General features: G+C 42.1%; 1 protein-coding gene across 3 annotated transcripts in view; it reads left to right on the top strand.

Moving 5' to 3' along the window:
- ABCB1 (ATP binding cassette subfamily B member 1) overlaps positions 1 to 26523 on the top strand; it is a 160509-nt gene that overhangs the window by 36672 nt on the left and 97314 nt on the right. For all 3 annotated transcript variants that reach the window (XM_058678325.1, XM_058678324.1, XM_004582279.3), the window contains 6 exons: positions 4371 to 4530; positions 11020 to 11071; positions 13484 to 13675; positions 14152 to 14323; positions 20023 to 20147; positions 25303 to 25474. In XM_058678325.1, coding sequence (XP_058534308.1) covers positions 4371 to 4530; positions 11020 to 11071; positions 13484 to 13675; positions 14152 to 14323; positions 20023 to 20147; positions 25303 to 25474 — 873 coding nt within the window. The remainder of the gene's footprint in view (positions 1 to 4370; positions 4531 to 11019; positions 11072 to 13483; positions 13676 to 14151; positions 14324 to 20022; positions 20148 to 25302; positions 25475 to 26523) is intronic.

The following is a 26523-nucleotide window of genomic DNA, read 5'->3' as shown; positions in this document are numbered from 1 at the left end:
ATAAATTGAATGGACCCTTCAAAAATTATTTGTATTTGAGATGAGAGTGGAACAAAAAGAAACATCTCCCACCCACTGACTGTTTCATCAAATGCCTGTTACAGGAGGGAAGCGATATGTGGGACTCAGAATGCTCCGGGGGATGTGGTAACAGAGTGAGTTGCCTGCCCTCTTGAGGATCGTAGAGCCAAAGAAAAGGAGAAAGGATCCCTATAGAGGGTTGCAATGCCAAGGGAGGACTTGTTAATGCATTCTCGTTTTATAATAAATCACTCAAAAAGACAAACGGTGAAAATGCAGGAAGTGAAGTGAGATGAAGTAACCCCCTGGAAAATAAATGATGCAATCATTTCAAGAACCAGGGTCCAGGGATCTGCAGTAGAACTCCTGAAGGGTGTCCTGCTTCATCTGCTATGAAGCAGATAGTACAAAATATACAACATGAGCAGTTGTTACTGTTTTTGCAAATGTGATCATTAATAAGACTTCTTGGGCTCTGGAGTCAAGAAGTGTGGAACAGGAAACAAAGACTGCAACAGATCACATGAAATTGAAAAAATTGTAATTGGAGGACCTTTAGAAAAAGAAGGAAACATGGTATAGTTAGTTAGAGGCTGACAGAGGAGACAGAGGCCAACCAGTGCTGACAAAGCCAAGGACAGAGAAGTAGAGAACTCTGGCATGAGAGTGGTTTGGGCACCACCCAGCAGGCTATGTGGGTACTTGCTTTGGTTCCTTACTGTTGTCCATGGGTTGGAGGGGGATGTCAGTGCCTTCTTTTGACATGAAAGAGGTATTTACTGAGGGCCTAGTAAGGGTCAGATTTGGTGTCAGGCACTGGCACCAGTGGTGAATGAGACAAGCTACCTGTTTTCCTAAGGCTTATACTCCAGTTCAGGTAGGGAGAGGCAAAGATGTAGTCAATATTCATGCAATATCTCAGTATGTGTCAAAGCTCCAGGCATAGTTCTGGGCACCTGATCAAAATACACTGCCACCCCAACCTCCCGGGGCTTGCATTCAGAGAGAAGACAGAGCGTGAACAAGCAGTCAGACAGAGGTGAGCAACAAGAAGGGTTGTGCAGGGCAATGGTCCACACTGATGATCAAGGAACATCTCTGCTAGAACTTTTTTTAAGACTCATTTTATTTATTTGAAAGGCAGAGTTACAGAGAAGGGAGGGAGAGGGAAAGAGGTCCTCTCTACAATGGTTCACTCCCCAAATGTTTTCAATGGTCATGGCTGTTCCAGACTAAAATCAAGAGACATGAGCTTCTAGGTTTCCCATGTGGGCACAGGGGCTCAAGGCCCTGGGCCATCTTTTGTTGCTTTCCCAGGCCCAACATCAGGGAGATGAATCAGAAACGCAGTACCAGGACTTGAACCAGTGCTCATTTCTGATGCCAGCATCACAGCCTGCAACTTTATCCATTACACCTCAGTGCTGGCCCTGCGAAGGATCTTGACACAGGGAGAGTATTCTCTTTCACACTGGAACCGAGTGTGAGCATACAGGTGCTTAAAAGAGGGAAGCGGGGGTCTGAGAGACAAAAAACAGATTTGATGACTGAAGAAATGATGCTGGAGTGGTGCAAGGAAGGGGCCATGAGACCAGGAAAGCAAGTACTCTCTAGAATCTAAAGCAGGGAGGGAAGATTATCCTCTAGCCTCCAGCAGGAGCACAGTCCTGGGGACACCTTGATGTCACCCAGTGAAAACTCAGACTCCAGATACTAGTCTTGCATTCTTTGAAACCACTAAGGTAGTGCGATTTTGCTGTAGCATCAGCTACAGCAGGGTGAATGAGGAATAGTAAAGAGGAAGGTCACAGCTGGAAGAAATCAGAAGTTGTGGCCAAAGACTGATACCTTTGAGAGTTCATGACTTCTCAGATAAAAGCCCTCCCAGAGGCTAAGCCCAGATCCTCACCCAAAAAAGTAATTTCTGAAGACATGGTAGGGGTGGAGATTTTGAAACCAAATCATCCAAAGAATGTTAAGCGTCTGGCTTGTTTTTAAAGTAACCAAAAATACCCTGATGAGCAGTGGGTGTGCAGGTGGGTGAAACTGAAGCAACAAACCTCAGACCCCTCAAGGAAAAGCAATTAGAAATTGGTAAAGAATAACTACCGCACCAAGAGTGAAGCAGCATAAGCATGCAGAGTGAAACTCCAGCACAAGTGAACTTTTGCATGAGGATGCAAACAGTCGTTTGAAAATAGTTGCATGGAAAGAGCATCCCTGCTGACTCAGGGACAAGGCTCAGGGAGCTCCCGTGGCAGCTGAGGATCTGGGAGTAAGAATCAACAGAGTAACGTTACAGAAGAAAGAACCTGATGGACAGTACCAGGTGCTACTCACAGTCCAACACAGCATTAACGAACGTCCATTGTGGGTGGGCCTACGATACACTGGGCTAAACTGCAGTTTGGAATGGCAGTATCCCAACTAGTGGAGTGTTTGGGATTAAATGCTGCCCCCACTTGCAATCTAGCTTTCTGTTAATGAGCACCTTTGGAGTTGGTAGTTTTGGGGTTCTGTACTTCCTGACAACCATGTGGGGATAGGAATAGCATTCCTGGCTTCTAGCTTCAGCCTGGCCTCCTGAATGATTGTACCTACACCTGTGATGTCTGCTCCACATAATAGAATTGGAAAACTCCTTCAAACTTCGCCTTCCTGGATGAATATCCAAGTTGGACTAGATGAGAGTTCTCTGCCCTAATTGCTCTCAAGTCCTTGCCGCTTCCCCTTTGCTCTGGCTCAGGGAGGGAAGGGTCTCTTGGTCATGATCCCTCCTGCTTCTCCCACATTTCCTATCCTGGGTGTGACAGAACTCCCCACCCCAACCCCTCTGAGAACATCGTCATCTTGCCTCTACCCATTGTTTTTGGCTGGAGTGCCTGCCTTGTTAGCCAGTTGGTGATATATGGATCAGCTCTGTGTCTTGCTTTCTGCTGCTGTGTCGTTCGTGCTGTGCGATCTCTGTTTGTGCTGTTCGACCTCTGTTTGGGCTTACATGGCCTGCCTTGGCTTAAGACTTCCTACCCAGTTGCCTTCCTGGATTGCAGTCTTGCTTCCAGCAGACAGCCCCTGCCTTGGATCTTACCCACAGACCCCCACAGCAGGCTTAGTCCTGGTTTCACTTTTGTTTCGTTTGTTGACTTTCTTTGGTAGGAGGCTGGTCCTTGGAGTTGTGCAGGAGAGGTATTCTTCCCAGGAAGGCCCTGAGCGCATTCCTCCTGCTGTCTCCTTCATGTTCTAGCCTCCCAGAAGAAATGATCCTTGACAACCACATGCTTTACTCATCTTTTTCCTCTTCCACATTACTTAGGCGTAATTTTTTTTTTAGTTTGCAAAGCACAATTTATTTATGAAAGGGAGAAAGGGGGCTGCTTCTATAGTGACGGGAGGGGTCTCCAAGCGAGAAAATATCCCAGGAAATCTAAGAGAGTAATCTCCTACCATAGTGGCAGGAGGGGCTCCAAGGGAGGGAAGACCTCAGGAAATTTAAGAGAGAAAGGGAGAGATCTGCCATAGCGACAAGAGGGGGATCCAAGACAGAAAAGCCTCTCAGGCATAATTATTTTAAAATTATTTTCCATTCATGCTAACTTAATGTGGCAGATCTTTAACCCAGTGCACTTTCTTCAAGCAAAATGTATTCCTTGGTGCTACCTCAGGGGCTGTTTGGCATTAGTTTTTTCTCATGGCTTCTATTTCTAAGAAATCCTAGCAACAAATAATATATTTCTATTATAGTACAGTTAAAGATTTTTACAGTTTTTGTCAGACCTCATATAGGAAAAGACAGAACTCAATAGAAGAACCAAATATGTATTTTTTAAAAATTTATTTACTTGAAAGGCAGATTTGAAAAAAGAAAAGGGGAGAAGGAAAGGGGAGAGAGGAAGAGAGAGAGTGAGAAAGCAAGCTTCCATCCCCTGGTTCATTCCCCAGAAGGCCACAACCGCTGAGGATGGGCCGTGCTGAAGTCGGAAGGTTGCAGCTCCTTCCAGGTCTTGCTCATGGGTGCAGGGGCTCAAGCACTCGAGCCACCCTCCACTGCTTTGCTACATGCATCAGCAGAGTGCTGAATCTAAAGTGGAGTGGCGGGGACTTGAACTGGCATGCATATGGGATACTGTTGTGCAGGTGGTGGCTTAACTCTTTATATCACAGCAGCGACCCCCAAATTTGTGTTCTGATGAGGTCATCACAGTAGTTCAGTAAAGGCAGAGGTTTAGACTAGGATAGTGTAGTGATAGTCTGAATAATGTTTGGCCTTTGTGTATATTTTAAAGATGGAGTAAACCAACCACGAAGCCATGCCAGCTGTTCCTGAATTCTGCTTTCTTCTCCTGTTTCAGTTCCGCTATTCAAATTGGCTTGACAAGTTGTACATGGTGGTAGGGACCCTGGCTGCTATCATCCATGGAGCCGCACTGCCGCTTATGATGCTGGTGTTTGGAGAAATGACGGACAGCTTTTCAAATGCAGGAAGCGCGATTCCCGGAAACGGCAGTTTTCGTAAGTATTACACCTGCATTGGTTACATCAGAAACTTGCAAGAAAACCAGACACACAGATATTGGTGAGACCCTTGCCAAGTATGCACCAGTGCTATGAGATGCTGAGGTAAGGGTTATGGTTGTCAGGAATTGGAAAAGATAGTGGTCAGTAGGATGCAGAAAGAAGTCTTGACAGAGATGTTTTTTCCTATACATGCTTATGGTAAACTTTAACTTATAAAGTATGTGGTAAGACAGTGAAAACAATGTATAAAGATAAAAGATAGTGACTATAGCAATATCCTGTAGTAAACTCATATTAATGACTGGTAGAATACCCTTCTGTACTATCTCAGCCCTAGTTGAGTTAATCCACCACCTGCTATGATGTTCAGTGATGCAGTGCTATGATTGACTATGGATGACTGCAGAAAGCAAAACCGTGGACATGGGGGATTGCTGGGCTTGAGTTTTCTCAGTGAGGCAGTTAGGACTGGGAAAATTACAAAAGACATGTAAAACTGCCTGGTACGAGATTGGAAAAGTGAATAAAATATTTTGAGGGTTCTCTCTCTCTCTCTCTCTCTCTCTCTCTCTCTCTCTCTTTCTCCCTCCCTCCCTCCCTCCTTTCCTCCTTCCCTCCTTTCCTCCTTCCCTCCTTCCCTCCTTCCCTCCTTCCCTCCCTTCCTCCCTTCCTCCCTCCCTCTCCTCTCCTTGCCCCTGTTTCCATACTTCTCCCCTCTCTCCCCTCTCCCCCTCTCCTTCTCCCTTCCTCTCCCTCTTCCCTGTCTCTCTCTCCCTCTCCCTCTCCTCCCTCTCCCTGTATTTCTCCTCTCTCTCCTCTCTCCCCTCTCCCCCTCCTTCTCCCTTCCTCTTCCTCTTCCATCTCTCTCCTCTCTCTCCCTCTCCCTCCCCTCCCTCTTCCCTGTCTTTATCCCCTCCCTCTCTCTCTCTCTCTCTCTCCCCTCTTTCCTCTCTCCCTCTCCCTTCTCTCCACTCTCTTCCTCTCTCCCTCTCTCCCATCTCTCTCCCTCTCCCTCTTCCCTGTCTTTATCCCCTCTCTCCTCTCTCCCTTCTCTCCACTCTCTCCAACTCTCTCCTTTCCTCCAGGCTCGGGTTTATTTGGACTCTGCCCTCACACTCAGGGACAGTCGTTGCTTATCATTCAGTTCACTCTCATAACGACCTTTTGTCCACAAGCCACCCCTAAGTCACCATGGCACTACAGCTTTATTTACTTACCAAGAATTATTACTCTCAAGCTGCCTTGCTGATTTATGGACTTGCTTATTTATTATAGGTTCTTAAATGGGGAATTGACATAGATGTAAAGAAAAAAAGGGGGTAGATTTCTGGGAAGAATTGTGCTAGGTGATTCAGCAGTGTTATGTAGCCACTTGAGGTCTAGGGCCTGAAAGTGAGAGGATTTCCTGCTTGAACTGAAACACTGGGGTGGGTCCTGCTGTAGCTTGTCTCTGCAGTGCCTTGGATTAAGGTTCCATAGAAGATGGTCTAGAGGCATCCTTTCAACATAATCTGTTAGGAAATCACCAGTGTGTCCATACCACTTGTTTTTAATTCATACCTTTCCCAAGTGCTAAGTGGGTAAAATTACTAAGTCTTCTTAGGCTTGTGGGTCTGATAAAAATGTACCATGCTGGGGCCCCACATGGTGTGGGTGCTCAGGCATTAGTAACATGCCTCTTTGAAGTCTTGCTGGCTTTAGAAAATGTTGTCCTTACCAGGCAGAGCAGTCTACTCTGTCAGTTTTAATTTCATCATTTGTGAGAACTTACAGGCAAAACAGGAGAATAATTGGATAGTATGTTTAATAAATGGTCTGGCCTGCGTTGTGGTTCTGTGGGACAGTCTGGCTTCCAGCAGGTGAGCTGACACTGGGGGCACAAAGATCAACAAGACATACTCCAGCTTCGCTGGAGCTCACTCTGGTGGGGGTAGGAGGAGGAGACAGCTGGAGCAGTCAGGCTCCCTGCACTAGCCTGGACTTAGGTGATTGGATCAGGTGCATTTCCCAGTGAAGCCTGGGACGAGATGAGTCACAGATGCTGGAAACAGAGTAGAACACAAGTTCAGTCATGGAGGAGGATTTTCTGGGGGAAAAATTCTCTATAAGTCTTTCCAGGTAAATCAGAGAGGGTAAAGTCTTACAGGAAGAAAGCCAGTAGAATACTTAGGAATAGCAAAGAGGCCTCCATGTGCTTAGAATCAAGAATCCATGCAGATGGGGCCCCTGGAGAGATGATCTTTGCAAAGACATTGCTTTTGTCTTACAGAACGGTGTCATTTCATTTCTGAGTTCCTCTTCAGCTAGTGTGGCAGAAGCTGCATCCCACTTATTTCAGGCTTACCCTTTCCTTTCCGTGGATGTGCCTGGGAGGCTAACACATTACCAGACTAATGTGGCTGCCAAGTATGGATCAGCATCCCCTTCCTTGCCTGCATCCCGTAGAGTGTTCTCTTTCCCTTCTTTAAGAAGCTTTGGGAACAATTCTGCTCTTCTGTTTCTCTGGGAAGCTGTCTTGAGGTCACCCCTAAACTCACTACATAGTCTTTAGTCATTTCTCTTAAACCATTCTACTCCAATAGGAAAAGACAGCCCATGCTGTTATCCATTCTCATCCATGCCTTTTTTTTTTTTAAAGATTTATTCGTTTTTATTTGAAAGGCAGATTTATAGAGAAAAGAGGAAACAGGAAGCTCTCCTGTCCTCTAGTTTACTTCCCAAATGGCTGCAACAGCCAGAGTTGCACCAGTCCAAAGCCTGGAGTCAAGAACTTCCTTCAGGTCTCCCATGTGGGTGCAGGGTCCGAAGGCTTTGGACCATCTGCAGGTTTCCCAGGCCATAAGCAGAGAACTGGATTGGAAGTGGAGCAGCCTGGGACACAAATCAGCACTCATATGGGATGTCGACATTTGTAGGTTGAGGATTAGCCAGTTGAGCCATTGTGCCGTCTCCTCACCCATACCCCTTTTTCTCAGCATACAGAAGGTATTTGTTAGTCCTAAAGGGTGGAACTGACTCTCCTGAAACTCGAGAATATTTTATCAAACTCCGTTCCTTTTCCAGCACCTGCAAGCATCAGCTTTAGGAACACAAAAACAAGCTTCCCCCTCCCCCCATATGGTAGCAGGGAGATTGCATAGCGCACTGGCTGCTGGAATGAGGAGAACGATGTGGGAATGAGGAAGGTATCTGGTGAACAACTGGTTACTATTTCAAAAATGTCCTGTCATTTGCATGGTGGCAGAATTGCAAAGGGCCTCGAGTGTGACATAGGTGGATCTTGGACTACTCCCTTTATGCGGTGCTTGGTCATTGAGGATCATAAATGAAAGCACTAGGATTGCAAAGATAAAGTCTGGGACAGTATGAGTACCTAATTGTAGGTGAAAGGCCAGCGAGGGTATCCTTGTTGGACCAGAGGCAGGAGATAATAGGGTCCTGAAGCTAAGCCCTCCCCATGAGGAAGGAGAGCATTTGAATGGCTCTAGATGCAGATTTGAGAGTCACTGAGGCTGTTGAAGCAGCAGGCTGAGGCCATTCTGGGAGTGCAGGTGGAATTTCAGGCAAGTCAGTATCCGTGTGTGTGTGTGTGTGTGTGTGTGTGTGTGAATTTGGAGCAGGAGGAATCCTTACCTGCTTTGCTGTGACTGCATATCTATCTTGCTTTCTGCTTTGCCCCTCAATGTGCTTAAAGTATTCTGTTTTCTCCTTTCTGGCACACCTGCCTGTCCCTCCAGTCCTCCAGTTTAGCTGTGATTTCTACTGAGTGACTCCTCAGTGTTCAAGGGGGAATTCTCCCCAGAACTGGACAGCCATAGTCCCAAAACTTGCTGGCATCTTCAATGAATTGCCGCAGCCACTACAAAATAAAGTTGATGACTATACACTAATAATGTCCTGTCATCTGACAGGACCAGCTCCCTGACTGACTTCTTACTCCCACCATGATGCCACCGTTCTTCACATACTTGAGCCTGAGTTCTTGGCTGCTTTTTATGTTCTTTATTACCTCAGTTGCTGAGCCCTGTAACTTCCCTCTATGAACCTTATGACTTGGTTACTTCTTTTCTCTTCTCACATAGACCCTCATGCCTGTGGATTTGCAGCAGCTCAGGTCTATAGTCTTACCCTAATCCAGTTAATTGTATACATGGCTGATGGTTAAATCTTCCCAGACCATACAGTTAATTATATCCTTGCTGAAAACCATTTGGTTTTCATACCCCATATTTGGAGGACCCAGACTGCCCTTCTTGCCATCTGTCCATCTCCACATCCATAAGCATGCCAATCATACCAGAAACTTTTGTCCATATTGTTCACTGTTTTTAAAGATTTATTTTATCTTTATTGGAAAGTCAGATATACAGAGCGAAGGAGAGACAAACAGGAAAGATCTTCTATCTGTTAATTTACTCCCCAAGTAGCCACAACGGCTGGAGCTGCGCCGATCTGAAACCAGGAGCCCGGAACCTCTTCCAGGTCTCCCACATGGGTGCAGGGTCCCAAGGCCTTGGACCTTCCTTGACTGCTTTCCCAGGCCACAAGAAGAGAGCTAGATGGGAAGCGGGGCTGCTGGGATTAGAACCGGTGCCCATATGGGATCCCAGCATGTACAAGGTGAGAAATTTATCCACTAGGCTACCTTGCCAGGCCCCATATTGCTTACTTTTGTGAAAGGTATGTTTGCTCTCCTTTTCCACACCTGTCAAGGTTAGATTTATGGGGCTCAGCCCTGTTATATTGAAACATGACTGCAGACTGAAAGATAATGTGCCTCCCTGTTGATCCCACAGACCTGTGATCATTCACCTTGTAAAATAGTATACATACGTATCTGACACATGAGGGCTCTTCACAAATGGAAAATGACTTATTAAAAAGCTATGCTATTTTTAAACCAAAACAAGCATTTAAAAGTTGAACTTCACTCATTTTCAGTATTTGAAAAGCAAGCATGGACCTGGCACAGTGGCCTAGCGGCTAAAGTCCTCGCCTTGAAAGCCCCGGGATCCCATATTGGCGCCAGTTCTAATCCCGGCAGCTCCACTTCCCATCCAGCTCCCTGCTTGTGGCCTGGGAAAGCAGTCGAGGACGGCCCAAAGTCTTGGGACCCTGCACCCACGTGGGAGACCTGGAGGAAGCTCCTGGCTGCTGGCTCTGGATTGGGAAAACACCGGCCATTGGGGTCACTTGGGGAGTGAATCATCGGACAGAAGATCATCCTCTTTGTCTTTCCTCCTCTCTGTATATCTGACTTTGTAATAAAAATAAATAAATCTTTTTTAAAAACGTATTAAAAAAAAAAAAGAAAAGCAGGCACACACATATACACACATACCCCAGCATTTCATCTGCTGGGTCATTCTCCAGATGTTCACAACAGCCAATTTTGAGCCCGGTTAAAGCCCTGAACATGGAACTCAATTTAGGCCTCCCATGTGGTTGTTAGGGACCCCACTGTTTGAGCCATCATCTGCTGCCACCAAGGTGTGAATTCACAGGAAGCTGGAGTGGAAACAGAGAAGCCAGGATTCAAAGTAGGCGTTCTAGTGTTCAGTACAGGTGTCCCAAGCAGTATTGAACTATCACGAACACACCCTCACCTCCATGGGCTTTTTGAAGTACTCTGTGTGTGATTAGGTTTAATGCTAATAATAAGATATTAGAAATAACTGTAAGATATGTAACACTGAAAAAAATAGCTGCGCACATACAAGTATGCTAACATGGAAAATTAACCACTGTGTAGAGATTGTGATTTTAAAAAATTAAGTATATATATATATATATATATATATATATATATATATGCATACATAAAGTCTGAAAACATACACAAAGAAAATATTGAGCAGTTGTTATTTGTTTATGGAAGGGTAATTTTTGAAGGACTTTTATAATGTATTTTGTCCAAAAATGTTACTTTTCTGATAATCAGGATGAGTTTACTGGGGTTTATTATGTAGCTCATTGTAATTGATACTTTAAAAAATTGAAAATGGATTTTATGGGGTCCAGGTAAGATTTTAAACAGATGTTAGTGTCAAGTATGCACTGATACATATAAATAATAAATATATATGCACATATACAGATATACGTGTATTCAGAGAGCTTGCTTATTACTTAGCCACTTTATAGTTTCTGTATATATATATAAACACACATGTATATGCATATCTATTTTTGTATGTTTGTATACATTGGGACAGGGATGCCAGAAGAGCGATATCCTGTGACTTAATTCCAATGAGGATACAAGTAACCCTCTAACAGACTGGTGTTTATTAAGTGCGGGTTTCCTCTTACACCTAACTTCCTCACGTTCATTGTATATGCAAGCAGATGTTGGAATGGATGCCAAGCTGCAAACACAAAATCTAAGTTAAGTTAGTTGGAGCTGTCTTATACTGAGCATGAATGAAATTCTTTGTTATTAATTTGTCTCTGAGAGATATAAATGCTGTGTGTTCATTCTAGCCAACATCAGCATGTCTGAAATCTATGCAGAGCTGGAGAAAAACATGACCAGGTAATTGAACATTTTATAACTTATCTTGGCTAAGCTTTTCTCTAATAGTCTAGTACAACAGTGTATAAAATTACGCATTAGTATGGTAAAACTTAGCTAGTTTATCTTTCAGAAGGATACAGTATAGAACTTTTTAAGGAAAAAAAATCACGGAATACAATGTGGTGAAGTCAAGGGTAAGCCTCAATCTTAAGTGTGCTTGGCAAATACACAGCACCCAAAGTGGAGGAAGTGGAGGAGTTTGTAGTGAACGTGAAAATGTCATTGAATTACAGGTACTTTTCTATGGGTTTGTAATTATTAGCTTGTTTCTTAAATATTTTCAGACATGAAAGCAAGATCAGCCTCCTTTTACATTTTTCATTTATTTTCATTGTGTTTGAAAGGCAGAGAAAGACACAAATATCTTCCATCTGTTCATTCACTTTCCAAATACCTGCAACAGCCAGGGCTGGAGTCGGAATGCAGTGGGAGCTGGGGACTTAATCCGGGTCTCCCACACAGATGGCAGGGACCTGAAGCATTGCTGTTGCCTCCCAGGGTGTGCCCTGGCAGCAGGCTGCTTAAGGAGCTGAGCTGGGACCTGATTGTAGGCTCACTGATAAGTGGCAGGCATCCCAGGGTATGCGTTGATCACGGCCAAATGCCCTCCCCAGTACCTAATTTTAAACAATGAAATAAAACATCCAAAATAAATATAGTCATTGTAATTTGACCCCCATTGGGAGCTTTTTGTTAATGATTTATGTGTGTTGTAGATCTCCCCTGAGAGCATTATGGCCCTGCACTGTCCCATACCTGCTCTGACAGAGTTGAAGAAAACGGAGACACTTGGAAGAGGAGAAGATAGTTCGAGATATACCTGTGAAAAGACATTTTAAAACATATTTTGGAGAATGGAAAAAATGGCTTGTAATCACCATATAAGTGCGCCAATGCAGATGTACTTTGAGTCAGCACACATTGATAGTTGTGAATTACGGGTTCTCAGAGCACAAATTACACATGTTAAGTGGGGTTCCCTTTTAACTATGTCTTCCTCTATCTGTAACATTTGGGTGATACTTAGTGAGTTACCTATTATCCAAAGCTTAGTTTTCCAATTACATCTCTTAAGATAAATATGCTGTATATTACAAAGTGTGGCTTGGGGAAAGACCTGTTTATCAAGATTCCTAATGTGTGGAGCACCAGATGGTGAACTGTAGCATCAGAAACATTGCTTATTACTTAGCCATGTAGTAGTTTCTGCCCAGTTCATGCACACATTTTCCTTTGAAAATAGCAAGTAGTGGAGTTTTGAAAATGCTAGAATCCTGTATTTCATTTTAAGAGGTTTACCTTTAATTTAAAAATTGTCTAGGAAAGCATAGGAACTCTTGTTTTCAGGGATGGCATTGTGGTGTGGTGGGTAAAGCTGTATCTGTGTAGCCAGCATCCCACATGTGCACCTGTTTATGTCCCAGCTACTCCCCTTCTGATCCAGTTCACTGCTAAAAAAGCAGCAAAGGATGACCCAGCTGCTTGGGCCCCTGCATCACCTGGGAGACCATGAGGAAGCTCCTCCTCTTGGCTTCTGCCTGCCCCCGCCTGGCTGTTGCAGCCAGTGGATGGAGGATCTCTCTCCGCCTCTGTCTCTCTGTGTGTCTCATCCCCTCTCTAAGTCTGCTTTTTACATAAATAAATATTTTTTAAAGTTCTTGCTTTTTTGATGTAAGGATTCAGCTAGAAAGCATGAACTCAACATTTTTAGGTGCTGACAGGTTTGACTTTAGGAGTTGCATTTGTCCTTTACTGTTACAGGAGTATACACTGGAAGGCCTAACATTTTATGGCAGCTCATGATTGCCACTTACACAGATGATATAAAAATTGCTCTTTTAATTGTCTAACATAGAAACTCTATTGACAACTCACAAGGCCAGTAGACTATTTCCTCTTTGGATTCTGCTTGCTAACACACTGGTCCCCTGTACCAGTGAACAGAAACCATCCCAGAGTGCTTTACAGCTGGTGTGGATGCAACTGAAGTAGGTGGGAAGGCAGTGGTAGACCTCCCCTGGTGGCAGGATGCCACAGGACCCCACTTAGGGCTGACTCTGTGCCAGATCCTGGCCTGGGTGTATTTCATTTATTACTGCCTTAGCATTCTTTCCTTCATTTTGCCATAGAAAATGATGCTCAAAAAGGTGAGGCAGCTTGACTATAATCACAGGGCAGTTGAGTGAAAAGGTGGAATTTGAGCTGAAGCAGAAATGATTCTTCCCCATTCCACTGCTTATCATCCACCCTGTGATATCTTAAGGGTGATGATATATACAGATGACTGAAACATTGAGAATGAGTGGTCTGTTTGGAAAGTGTGCCTGGGCCAGAAGCTGGAGTGTATGCTATGCTGCTATTGTCTTTTAGATACGCCTACTACTACACTGGGATCGGAGCTGGTGTGCTTATTGCTGCTTACATCCAGATTTCATTTTGGGGGCTGGCAGCTGGAAGACAAATAAATAAAATCAGAAAGCAGTTTTTTCATGCTATAATGCGACAGGAGATAGGTTGGTTCGACGTGCATGATGTTGGAGAGTTGAACACCCGGCTCACAGAGTAAGTGCTTCATTTTACATTTAATGGTCTTATTTCTTTAAAAATGAAATCTGTGTCACCACATAATTAGGAGAAATTAGTGTAATGTCACTCAGAAATTGTTATGGTGCTAAATTCCTTCTGAGCTATCTTGTTGCTGCTGCCCTGGTGAGGCATGAGGGGACCTGCATGGCTAGCACAAATGAAGGTTGAACCTGCAGAATCTAGAAATCCTCTGAGTGTTTGCAGTCAGGCATAAGCAATTTGGAATTTCTGGGTGGAATGCTTTTTGAGCATGCCGTGTCAAGTTCCTGGAGCTGTGTAGATCAGAATCCTGTTGTGAATAACAGATACCCTACTAGGAACTTATAACCTGCCAGATAAGACAGACAGCCTACTTACCAACTAGTGTGTTCCGTACCCCAACCAAAACTAGGATCAGGAGAAAGATTCACCATTCTGAAATGTGTTTCTAACTCCACCCTCTGTTCTTTCAGTGATGTTTCCAAAATCAATGAGGGGATCGGCGACAAAATTGGAATGTTCTTTCAGTCTGTGGCAACGTTTTTAATCGGTTTCATAGTAGGATTTACACGTGGTTGGAAGCTAACGCTGGTGATTTTGGCCATCAGTCCTGTTCTTGGACTGTCAGCTGCTATCTGGGCAAAGGTAAGTGAAACTGGGGATTAAATTGTCTTCCCTCAACCCCCATGGCAGGATGCTTTTATCACTTGCTAAATAACCTAGATTCAATTTTTTTGTTCAAATCACCAGGGTAAAACAGATCTAGGCATGTTGAGTGCAGCCATTGCCAGGACTCGAGGCTTTTCTTGGCCATCTGATTATCCAGGAAATGATAAGAAAGAAAGGATTAGCTCTAACATCTCATTCTCTGCCTTCATAAAAAGCGTGCTGAACTCAGTGCCTTTTCACTTAGCAAGAAGAGATTTAAGTCCCGTGAAAGGCACATGTAGGTCTTGCAGTGAACAGTTTTGAAATTAGTGGGTTTTTTTCTGAATTTGCAAATTGATTATACAGTTTTGTCAGCATTGTTAATGGCTCTGTGTTACTTAGATTTAAGTCCATTGTTATAAAACCATTTTAAGAGAATACATTTTTTCTGGTTCCATATGCATGTAAATACTTAGCCTCCAGTTGTCTCTCTGGGTAAGAAAGGTGGGGTAGTTGGATGGTCTTTCCCACTCAATACACATACTTGAAGTGATTTCATGTAGCTGACTTTCCCTTCAAGATGGTCCTGGAGATTTGGTGTGAGAGTAGAACTGGTGGAGATATTGGCCCCATAAACAGGTTTTGTTGAGATCAGCATCGTTTGGAGAAGGTGCTGCAGATTTGTGTAGCAAAAAAGATGGAAGACCAGCCAAGACCGAGCCTAACATTGAGTAAGTTAATGTGTTAGTGTTCAAAAGTTTTAGAGATGTTACCCTGGAAGATGGACATTATTTTGTTTTTGCAAACAAAATGTTGAATGTCTGCTATCAGGCAGATATATAGGATTGGGATCCTGAAGCAGAAGTATTATCTCATTTCACAGAGGAGCAAACTGAAGTTCCAGTGACTCTGTTAATTTGTTCCTTGGAGTCACACAGAATTGAAATGAAGTTCCTGATGGTTATTGGATAGCTTAAATATTTGGCAAAAACTTTGAGCTGTTGATTGATTTTTCTGTGTCCTAGTATATTAAGCAAGTTAGGTGTGAGCTCTTCACATCAGTGTTGTTGGAAAAACTATCAAGCATATCAGTGTCCATGCTAACAAACTTAGAAAATTGGACCATAATCAAGTCTTTTAATAATTAATTATAGGTTGCTTCAGATACAACTTATTTAGTGAAAGGGACTCCTAATTGCTGGAGACCTAAGTTTTAATCTCTACACTGCTATAATGTTGATGTTGAGAAATCTCAAATTCTGTGATTGTCAACCATATTAGAATAGAAACACGGGCTGGTTTGGAAAGCTTCTTAAAAGGGAAGCTGTGTTTGATGGGCAGTAGGAACAGAAGGAAGACACCAACATAGCTCTGGGCAGTGCCTCAGCTGTCAACAGCTTCGTTACTATTGTGGTCTGGCAGGAGCCATAGCCTCAGAGCCTGCCCCATCGTCATCCCTGAGATGTGAACAATGAGGTCAAGACCTACAGACAGTGTGGGAAGCAGGATCAGGTGGGCAGCCCCATTTGGGCAGTGCCTGCCTATGGAGACAGAAAGTTGTCACAAGAAGGGTTTGGGGAACAGTGTAATGATTCAATATAGGAAGAAAATGCGACTTAATCCACAGGACTGATTGACATTATGGAAGATGTGTTTGTGTACATGACTGCTAGGAAGGCATATATGCCAATTGTCCTCAAAATCACTTCACAGTGTGGAGAGACTGAGGGGTTGATGTTGCTCAAGGAGAAAGGGCACAGGGGGACAGGACCCATTACAGGCCCTGGTGCTGAAGGCAGGAAATGTACAGTCCGTGTCCATTACGGGGTTGCCAGAGTAGTGGGAATGGGGGCACTTGGCAGGGAATCTGAGAGCACTCCAGAAGGGCAGGCCATGCTGTAGGTGGAGTTTCCCAAGTTACTACGTGTACACACCCTGTGGGGAGCCAGTCTCAGTGTTCCTAACCCTTCTGTGTCAGGAAAGCAGTGCAGAGCACTAACAACCAGAGGGAACAAAGATGAACCAGAAGGCAGATACGTATGGGGTTAAAGACAACAGTTCCTCAAGATGCTTCCTCACCAAAGATAGCCTGGGGAGACAGCTGTGAACAGGATAGGGAAGACAGGCAGCAAGGAAGATGAGACCCCAGGTTAGCAGCATCCTCAGGGCTGGTCCTGCTGCCACTTCAGGTACTCTGCAGATGCTCAGGAGACCCTTACTATGAGATGGCAGCAGCAGAGGGCTCGCCTGCTCCCGAGGCCAAGCAAGGCAGAGCTTTAGTGATGCAAGAAGGAGATTGAGTGTGAAACTTTAGCAACACAGCATGAAAAAAGACTCTTGATGGAGAACTTCGTACTTGCCTTTTCCCTTTTGATCAGGTGACTAGAAGTACCTGACTTATTTATACAGAATGAGGTTTTACTTTCTTTGGTTAAAAAAGCATTTTGGTAGTGACCGACAAGATTTTTTAAAAAGCGTTATTTTTCTCCATATACCATTAAAGCTTTTAAAAAATAGTTTAATATCTGATCAAGTTGAGATTTTTGAGAACTTTATTTCTAATTTGTTTTAAAAGTTTACAACTTGACTTTTTTTAAAAGGCAAACTATAAACACACATTCATAAAGACATTAGGTAATTTTTTAAAGTTCATTTTTATTTGCAACACTGAAAGAGAAAATTGTTCATCTGTGAGTTCATTGTCCAAAGGGCGGCAGTGTTTGGCTTGGTCCAGGCTAAAGGGGCCTGGGTCTCCCATGTGGGTGGCAGGAACCCAAGCACTTGGACCATCTCGGTGCATCACCAGGGAGCTGGGTTAGAAGTGAAACAGCCAGACCTACAAGTGCTCTGATGTGGGCTGCAACAGTGCATGCGATGCCATAACCTGCTGCCTCACAGTGTTGGCCTGATATACTTAAAAAAAAAAGGATATATTGATATAGTAAGATAGCATAAATGAAACTTTCACTTTGTGAAAATCAAGTATGAAGGGGGAAAAACTAGGAATAAATGATAGCAAAGGATGTGTCTGGCAAGGAATTTCCATCTAAAACATATAAAGGCCTTTCAAAGCACAGCAGTGAAGAAATGTGCAATCCATGGAGGATAGGCAGACGTCATAGACGTTTGTGGAAGACCTACAGATGGCAAGTAAGCACGTGAATGTTGCTCAGCATGGCTAGCTGTCAGTGAAATGAACAGGCAAGGATTTGTCACTGCACATCTGTCAGGATGGCTAGGCTTAAAAATCATGAGACAACACATGCTGGACACAATGCAGGAAACTGGATTATTTGTAGATGGCTGAAGGGAATGTAAAGTGACTAAGCCTCTCTGTGGGGAGTTAGAACACTCAACATGCAATTGCTGTATAACCAGCAACGGCACTCGTGGGCGAGTATCTAGAAAGAAAGAAAAGTATGTTGACTTAGCCTGCGTAGGAGAATTTAACAGCAGCTTAATTCATAATAGCCCCCTAATGGAGACAGTCCAGATCACCTTTGACAGATTAGTGGGAACAAATCACATCACATGTGGGCCACAAATGCTCGCCAAACAGAGAAAGGAGCTGCTGAAAGGTGCCACAGCATGGAGGAGTTTCAGAGTTACCTTGTGAGGAAAAGTCTAATCCTGAAAGGCCTCATATCAGTGACTGCACACATTCTGAGGACGAAACAATTCACAAGGATGGCTGAGTTTGAACACAGGTGATGGAGACAAGGAGAGCAGACACTCAGGTGGCTGTTGATTCTGAGAGGTGGACTGAGGGCCCCTGCACAGAGCTGCTGGCTATTCTGCCTCCTAACTATAGCAATGACCTTGTGAATCTACACAGGTGATATTGTTGCTAAGCATACATCAGTGCATGGGAATCTGAGAAATTTGAGTGACATGATGAGTTACATCAGGCTTAAATTCCTCAAGAGGCTCTTGTTCAGTAGTTTTTAAGATACAACTGTTGGGAGGCACGGGATAAGGAATGTAGGAGGTTGTGTTTTAATTTATATGGTTGTATAAAAGACAGTGCTCTCAAGTACAATAGATAAAGCATTTATTAATTGATAACAAAACAATAAACCTATGTTGAGAAGTGGGATAAACATGATGACCTAAAATATTACTTATGAATAGATTACATTGAATAATACAAACTTGCCTCTGTGAGGTAGCTTCTAGCATATAGAAACAGTACATTTTTTTTTGATTTAGAAATGAGTTGGCTTTATTGCAAAACCATCAGCATTTGGAAAGCATGGGTTATTGACATTTCTTGTAGTTTATGTGGATAATTGTAATAATGAAAGTGTCATTCTGTTTTATACTAGAAGAACTATGAAAGTTGGCTTTGCTTGGCTTTGAGATTAGATTCAAGAGTTTTCTTTAACAGGCATGATAATCTTGAAAAATAAAAATGAACACTTGATGAAGAGTCTGCATGTTCTGCTTGTGATTTTGAAGATAGCAAGAAAAAAGGAGGCAGAGTTATTAAGTGTTTATTTGCCTTCATGCATCCATTCTTGTATCCATCACAACACTTTATTTATCTTTGACATTCAGGAAACAGATAAAAACAGCTGAGCTTGTTATGCCAAGAAGAAATGGAATGAATTGCATATAGATGAATCCAGAATGCCTGCAAATTGTTTATTGCATGCAATATTGTTTACTCAGATTGCCAGTCTAGGCCAGATGTATGTAATTTTTTCGTAGCTTTCCAGCTCAGTTTCTCTTGCCCCATCCCAGTTGATCCAACTTGAAATCCAGCACACTTTTCAGTGGCTGGATTTAGGAAATTTCACCCTTTGACTGTCAGGTCAGGCTCTGAAACTACAGGGACTCAGTCTTGACTCCTAGAAGTCCACTTAATATCGAGCCTCCACTTGCTTTCATTTCTTCAACTGCAAAACAGGGGAAGTGATAACCACTTCATGTGCTGTTGAGGAGCGTGATCCAGATCTCTGGCAGGAAACAAAGAATCAAAGAGCATCCACAAGAGGGCCCTCTCTGGGACCTGAGAGTGGGATTTCACCCAGGTGCACCTGTAGGTCCCTGCTGTTGGGACCTGAAGTCCTATCACCACATGGTGCTGAGTCCCCCACATTCTTCTGATCTCCCACTTTAAGTATCATTAGCACTTACTCTGTTGAGCGCATATCATATATATATATATATATATATATATATATATATATATATATATATGTATATATATATATATATATGTGTGTGTGTATATATGTATATGTATATATATTTTTGCTAAGATGCCTGTTTTCTATGTGAGCTAATGACTACAGTGTAGCATACACTTTTTTCCCCTAAAATTTCACATCTTCCAGAAGTTAGCTGAATTATATTTGTTTAGAAGGCTCCCTGCGATCTTTCAGTAGGAAAATAAAATTTATGCTTAATTTCAATGTGGAGTTTGGGATGACTTACAACATTAATGTATGAGGATACTTCAAAAAGGTTTACAGAAAGTGGAAATAAAAGATGTTTATTTTTAGGCAAAAATTTTTTTGAAATATGTATAATGCTACTAAAACAGAGAACATGATGACCAAAGACAAATAAGAGACTTTGTTCTATACATGCATTAATCTACAGGGAACATTTGTGTATATACTTATGTTTACTTTATAAAGGATAAAATTAACATTAAAAATACTTGTGTCTGAAATTGCATTTTTAAACAGATACTGTCTTCATTTACTGATAAAGAACTCTTAGCATATGCAAAAGCAGGAGCCGTGGCTGAAGAAGTCTTAGCAGCAATTAGAACTGTAATTGCATTTGGAGGACAAGATAAAGAACTTGAAAGGTTTGAGTTTCTTTATTAAATTGATGGAAATGTTAACTTCCATGTTGCCTTGTATGCCCTTTGCCTTGACAATGTTAATTATTAGGGATTTCTCAATACATTTGTTTCCTTAAATACTTCAGTGGTTATTAATTGATTATATTCCATAACCAATATCCTGCAGAAGTTGAAATTCTACTTGAATTCTTTGTACCTCTTAATTCTAAGGATTTTCTGAAATTTTCTGCATGGACAATAATATAAAAGTAATGTCCTAAGTCTGAATCATGTACCATATCCAACTCTATGTGCATGTGTATGCACATAATACGCACATGTTAAATTATGTGTGGATTCTCTAAGATTGATTATGTATTTTGTGTGAGATCTCTGGGGAATATTATCACTTGCGGCTCATTTTTTATCTTGTACCCTTATTTATTTGAGATATTAGCGATTTGGAGGATAATAATAAGACCAAAAAGCACATTTATATGAGTCATGGTTCAAGTCCTCAGGAGCAGTCACTGTTCCCTCCCTCACTTGGTGCCAGGATTCAGACAGCTGGGCTATCCTTTCTCTTGGTGGGAAGGAAGGACCCTATGGGTCCTAGCCCCATATGTAGTGTTCTATCAAAGTGCTATCATTTTTTATTAAGATTCTATTTATTTTTATTAGGCATATTTACACAGAAGGATTGAACCATCTGCTGGTCCAATCCCAAAGTGGCTGCAATAGTCGGGAGCTGAGCCAATCCAAAGTCAGGGGCCACGAGCTTTTTCCAGGTCTCCCACACAGGATCCTAAGGCTCTGGGTCATCCTGCTCTGCTTTCCCAGGCCATAAGCAGAGAGCTGTATGGGAAGTGGAGCAGCAAGGACATGAACCAGTGCCCACATGGGATCTTGGTGCTTGCAAGGGAAGGACTAGCCAATTGAGCCATTGCAGTGGGCCTAATATCCTATTTTAATGCTACATAAATAACAATCATACTTTTAAAAACCAGTAACATCCTAAATGTAAGAAATATGACAGTGTTTTTGGAGGATAGGAACAACAAAAGCTACAATGATCAGTTGTTTTAACCTAGTGAAGGATAAAAGGACTTTCTGGAGGGCACGTCCAACATTTGTAACTTGGGTAAATTTGATAATTTTAGTTCACTAAAGGCTCAGAGCAAGTGAATTTTTTAAATGGATTACTTCGAATACTGAGGGACATGAATTTTTCCCAGAGAAGATGGTGATCAACTTTTAATTAGAAGAATTAGTGGACTTTTATTGTTGTATTCAGACGTATGCCTTATATATGGAATACTTTTTCCAGAAGATGGAAATTAACTTGAATTAATATTTGAAAGGGCATTTCTGGCCTGGAGAATTAAATTGTTGCCTTGGAAAATGAGTATTCACAAGCCTCAAACCTGGTGGCCTAATGTTCTACCCAGCTTTACCATCAGAAAAGGGGGGTTTACTTATTTGAAACACAGATTTTGGGGGGGGCAGGGAAGGAGGAAGGAAAACGGAAGGGGGAGCAGAGATCTTCCATCTGGTGATTCATTCCTTAGATCTCCACAACCAAAGTTTTTCCACGTGGGTGGCAGGGGCCCAAGTACTTGAATCTTTTCCACTGTTCTCCAAGGTACATGAGCAGGGAGTAAGTCAGAAATGAAGCTGCTGGGACTTGAAGTTCTTAGATGTCAATGTTACCTAGCATACCAAGCACCTGCCCCATTGACCAAAAAAGTTCATTCATTCAGCAGATTTATTTAGTGCCTACCAAGATGCTAGGCACTGTGCATGGCTCTGAATTCTCAAAAATGAATTGGAAATCTAAAATCATCAGCCAAAACTGCAAATGGATGAGAGGGAAGGGAGAAACCAAAGAAGAAATACATGGAAGGAGTCATCAATGAAATGAATTAAATGTAGAATTTTAGAGTGCTGTTAAGGATTTGGTGTGCTGATGAGTGAAGAAGACAAAATGCATCTGTTCAGGGAAGGCCCGTTGATGGGAGTTAGGAAAAGCCTGCCAGGGTAAGGGCAGGGCTGTAATAGGTGAGGAAGTCTCCAGCTCTCCAGAGGTGGCAGGATTTTGGTCTGTTATAGGAAACACCACCAAGCTTGGCTGAACAAGGGGAGGTTGGGACAGGCAGATACATAGTATAATATTGGTGTGAACTGTGGACAAGTTGCAGCTTTAGTCCACAAGCACAGGGCAGCGGGTGCAGGCCATTGCATAACCTGTTATGGCAGATCTGCTGAGTGCATGGGAGCTGGTAAGACCAGGTGGACAGCTGGTATGGCAGTGCCAGCCAATGGGATGCTGGTGGGCTGACTGAAGTTGCGGGGGAAGGTGATAGGTGCCTGGACTGGGGCTGGAATTTGGACGTGGAATTGACAAGGCTATTCTTAGGACAATCATAAAGCCTTTAGTTTCCTTTCAAGTTCTTTTCCTTCCATTAAGCTGTGCTTCCCATGGACAAGTAATAAAAATCTTAATTTTTTTAAAGCAATGAAAATCTTCGACTTTGTCTTCAAATTAGTGGATGTAGAGAGAGGCCAGCTCTCTTGAATGGATATTTAACTGGAAGTTAAAGTGAATTTAACTCTGTAGTAGAGAAGAGTTTTTGTTCTCCTTAATTTAAAAATGTTTTTCTCTTATATATATATCTTGCGAAGGTTGTATTAGTGTTGATTTTGATTTCTATTAGCTTAATCAAAATTGTTACTTGCTCTCTTATTTGTGGCTACTTGCATCACTGATACTTTTATAATATTTTGTAATATTCTATAAATACCATTGTTTTTGTTATATGACTTTAATACATTTTAGAAACTCCTACTTTAATTATCATTTCATACCAAAGTTGTGAAAGAATGAATAATTTTTAATATCTGATCTTACATGTGTAGCATTTTATTTAAAAGCCTAATTATAATCAAAAAACCATTGTAAAAGGAATATTTATGTCTCCTTCCTTCTTACCTCTTTTCTTCCTTTATATTTTCTGGTATCTGAATCATTTCTTCCTTATATTGCTTCTTCCTGTGCAATTGTGTCCCCTGGCTGCATAGCACAACTTCCTATCAGTGAAATGATTTCTACATTAGCCTCGGTAAGCAAGAACTGAACTTTAGGAGAAAGTGTGAGTCATAAACATCAAAGTTCCCTAAGTGTAACCTTGTGTGATTTATGTCTAGTAATACCTTTAACCTTGCTCAACTGATGGTTTTATATATTTATATGTGTGTTTGTGTATATGTGTATGTGTGTTATGCATTGTTTGTATATAAATGTCAACCATTGAACCATGGTTCTTTGTTCAAAGATCATAAACTGGCAAGTTGGGGATTTACATTGGGAAGCCCGAAACTGTAATAATGTACTAATGTTTTATCACCATGATATTCTGTTTAACTTTGGCTTTTAGTGCACATGGGTGGGATATCCATTTCATTTGGCTTACTTCGTGACTGCTCAAGTAGCAGTCATGGTGTTAAGGAAGAATACATACCTGTGTTTGGCAGGGCTTGTATGTGCTGATGGACTCTTTCAAAAACTGTAAAACTACAGTGTGAGTCTGTGGATCAAGGACCTCAAGCTCCCATGTGTGAGTGAGTTCTTGGAACAGTTTAATCAACTCCTCTTGCAATCAGCTCCTCTTGGGTTCTGCAAGGACGTGTGATTCAGTAGATAAAGACATTTAAGACTCAAGAAACAGTCCTGTCTTTCTAATAATCCTCCCTTGGTTTTGTTTTCAGAATTTCTTCTTTTTTGTTTAACCTAGACCCTAGTGATTTATCTCCACCTCTACTTATGCACAGTGTTCTTTTCAAGTGAAAGTTAACAGACACTGTCTGCCTTGGCTTCCGCATTTGAAATTTAGCACTGTAAAAGGTGCTTTTATTTTTAATTAATTAATTGATTTTAAAACTCAGAGATACCGCTCATTTACTGGTTCACACTTCAGATGCCTGCAGCAGCCCAGCCTGGAGCTTCTTCTCGGTGTCCCATGTGGGTGACAGGAGAGCAGGCTGCTTTTCCAGGCCGTCAGCCAGGAGCTGGATTGGAAGTAATATAGCAGGACATGAATCAGTGTCCATAAGGGATGTTGACATCAAGGATGGTAGTTTTACCCGCTATGCCACAATGCCAGCCCCTGTCAAAGAGTTTAACAAGTACTTTAATTATCTTTAAGTCATCAGAAGTGCAAAAATAAATTAGTTTTATTTGATTTTTAAATCCTCCTTTGGTGTAATTTCTTATACTGCATTTGTTCCAAGATGTATGAATAAGCTTTCTCACACTTTGGCTCACGTATCATCAACCTTTGTGCTGTGAGCAGGCTGCAGGATTAGGGATACACTAAGATTTTGGTTTTCTTAGCACTGAGGCAGTCAAAAGACTACCAGCCTGGAGCCCTGCCCAGCAGTGGGCAGCCTGGGTATAATGGACACTGAGAAGTATTGATAAAGGAAAGCATTTGTAGGCATTCTGTAGAAAGCATAAAGGAGGGGAAGACATGAGGGATTATTATGTGTTTTTTACCAGAATAATTTTAGTTACATCCATAACTGTTTAAATAAACCTACAAAGAAATAGTTGTGCAGATTATTGAAATTTTTAAGTGTTACATAGTGATTTGGTACTATTAAAATGTTCTCAACACTTGAAACAGCACAGTTGGTCCTTGTCACAATCCCAGAGGGAAGCCCAGAAGGGAACAAAGTGTTCCCAAAGCTTTCTTCAGCTTCAGAGGTTTCAGTGATCCCTGGTGTTGTGTACTTCCTAGTATTGTGTCTTCATTTTATTAATTAATTAAACATGCATGCAGATTTTAAAGGGAAGACAGTTTTTCCGTGGTTTCTGTTTTGTCTTATGTGTGAAACAACACATATAGTGGAAATTTGCTAAGCACTTCTTTAGCTATTTTTACTGACAATAAGACTAGAGAAGGAACTTTGGCAAGGCCATCCTTCCCCTACACATAACATCGTCTCTGTGAGCCTCAGGTCTCTGTTCCACTAAAAAAGGGCCAAGATCGTACCAACATTATGGGATTAATGTAGGAGCAGTCGGAGAAAAGACATCCATACTGCAAGGCTCAGAAATGCTTATGTTGTGCTGGCGTATTTTCTCAGCTTTATATGTGAAAGCTTTTATTTTTTCTTCCAGGTACAATAAAAATTTAGAAGAAGCTAAAAGAATTGGGATAAAGAAAGCTATTACAGCCAACATATCTATAGGTGCTGCTTTCCTGCTGATCTATGCATCATATGCTCTGGCCTTCTGGTATGGGACCACTCTGGTCATCTCGAAAGAATATACTATTGGACAAGTACTCACTGTAAGTGATGTATTAAGGAAAAAATAATAACTAGGAAGTCAAAGCAATGGATTTTTTGGCTTACTTTACAAGGATATATTTTGAACAGTTCCTGTATGCACTGCTGTGTTGGAAAAGTAAGAAGCAGTGAGATGCCTCTAACAACCCATTTTGTGGCTGTTTCAGCAAATCTTTTTTTCTGGTAGCAGAAATAATAACCTTACCAGTCTCTCCAAGGCATGAGTGTTCATTTGTTTGTTACGGTTTTGTCACACTTGGTGTTAAGCATTTCACTTTTACTTTTCAATTTACTGTTCACAACCACAAATGACAAAAGTCACACATTAGCTTTTTGTCACGCTTTTAACATCTTTGGAATGACAGATAATCCATCTCAGATTCATGGTAGTATAAATCGTTACTCTTATTAGAGAATACTGTTTGGAAATTTTTTACATTTTAGGCCTTTAAGAAATTACTTGGAGGCAGAGGCAAAGACAGCACCTGTCGGCTGGCTTACTTCAAGATTCCCTCCAGGTCATGGCTGGGCTGAGGATGGAGCTGGGCCTAGATGCCCCTTCTGGGTGGCAGGGAAATAACTGCTGGAGCCATTGCTTCTGCCTCCAGGGTCTGCATTAGCAGGGACCTGAAACTGAGACAGAACTGGGACTCCAGTGCAGTCAGTTCAGTGTGGAATATGGGCGCCTTTACCAGCAGGCCAATGCCCAGCCTTGTACAGTAGACCTTTGAACAAGCGTGGAAGCCTGCTGGTTGACTTTATCTTGTTGTATTTAAAGATGATGAAACAATCTGTAATCCAAGTTCTATCTAAATTTAGATAACAAAGTACATGCTATTAGAAGAGTGACTCATTTTTTCGTCATAAGCAAGTATACATGAATTGAGTCAGTAAGAGACTTTATTCTGTTGAATTGCTTAAAAAGGATTCCATTTGTCAGAACCAGGTTTATAATATGCATATTAAAATGGACTCTTTCTTTCCTTCTCTCCCTCCATCCTTTCCTCCTCCTCTCTCTTTCTTTCCTTCCTTCTTCAAGATCTGTTTATTT

This window comes from Ochotona princeps, chromosome 20 (genome assembly GCF_030435755.1).
Source record: "Ochotona princeps isolate mOchPri1 chromosome 20, mOchPri1.hap1, whole genome shotgun sequence".
In the NCBI taxonomy this organism is placed as follows: Eukaryota; Metazoa; Chordata; class Mammalia; order Lagomorpha; family Ochotonidae; genus Ochotona; species Ochotona princeps.
The sequence above is the reverse complement of the archived record's forward strand: the minus strand, read 5'-3'. Positions and strand labels throughout refer to the sequence as shown.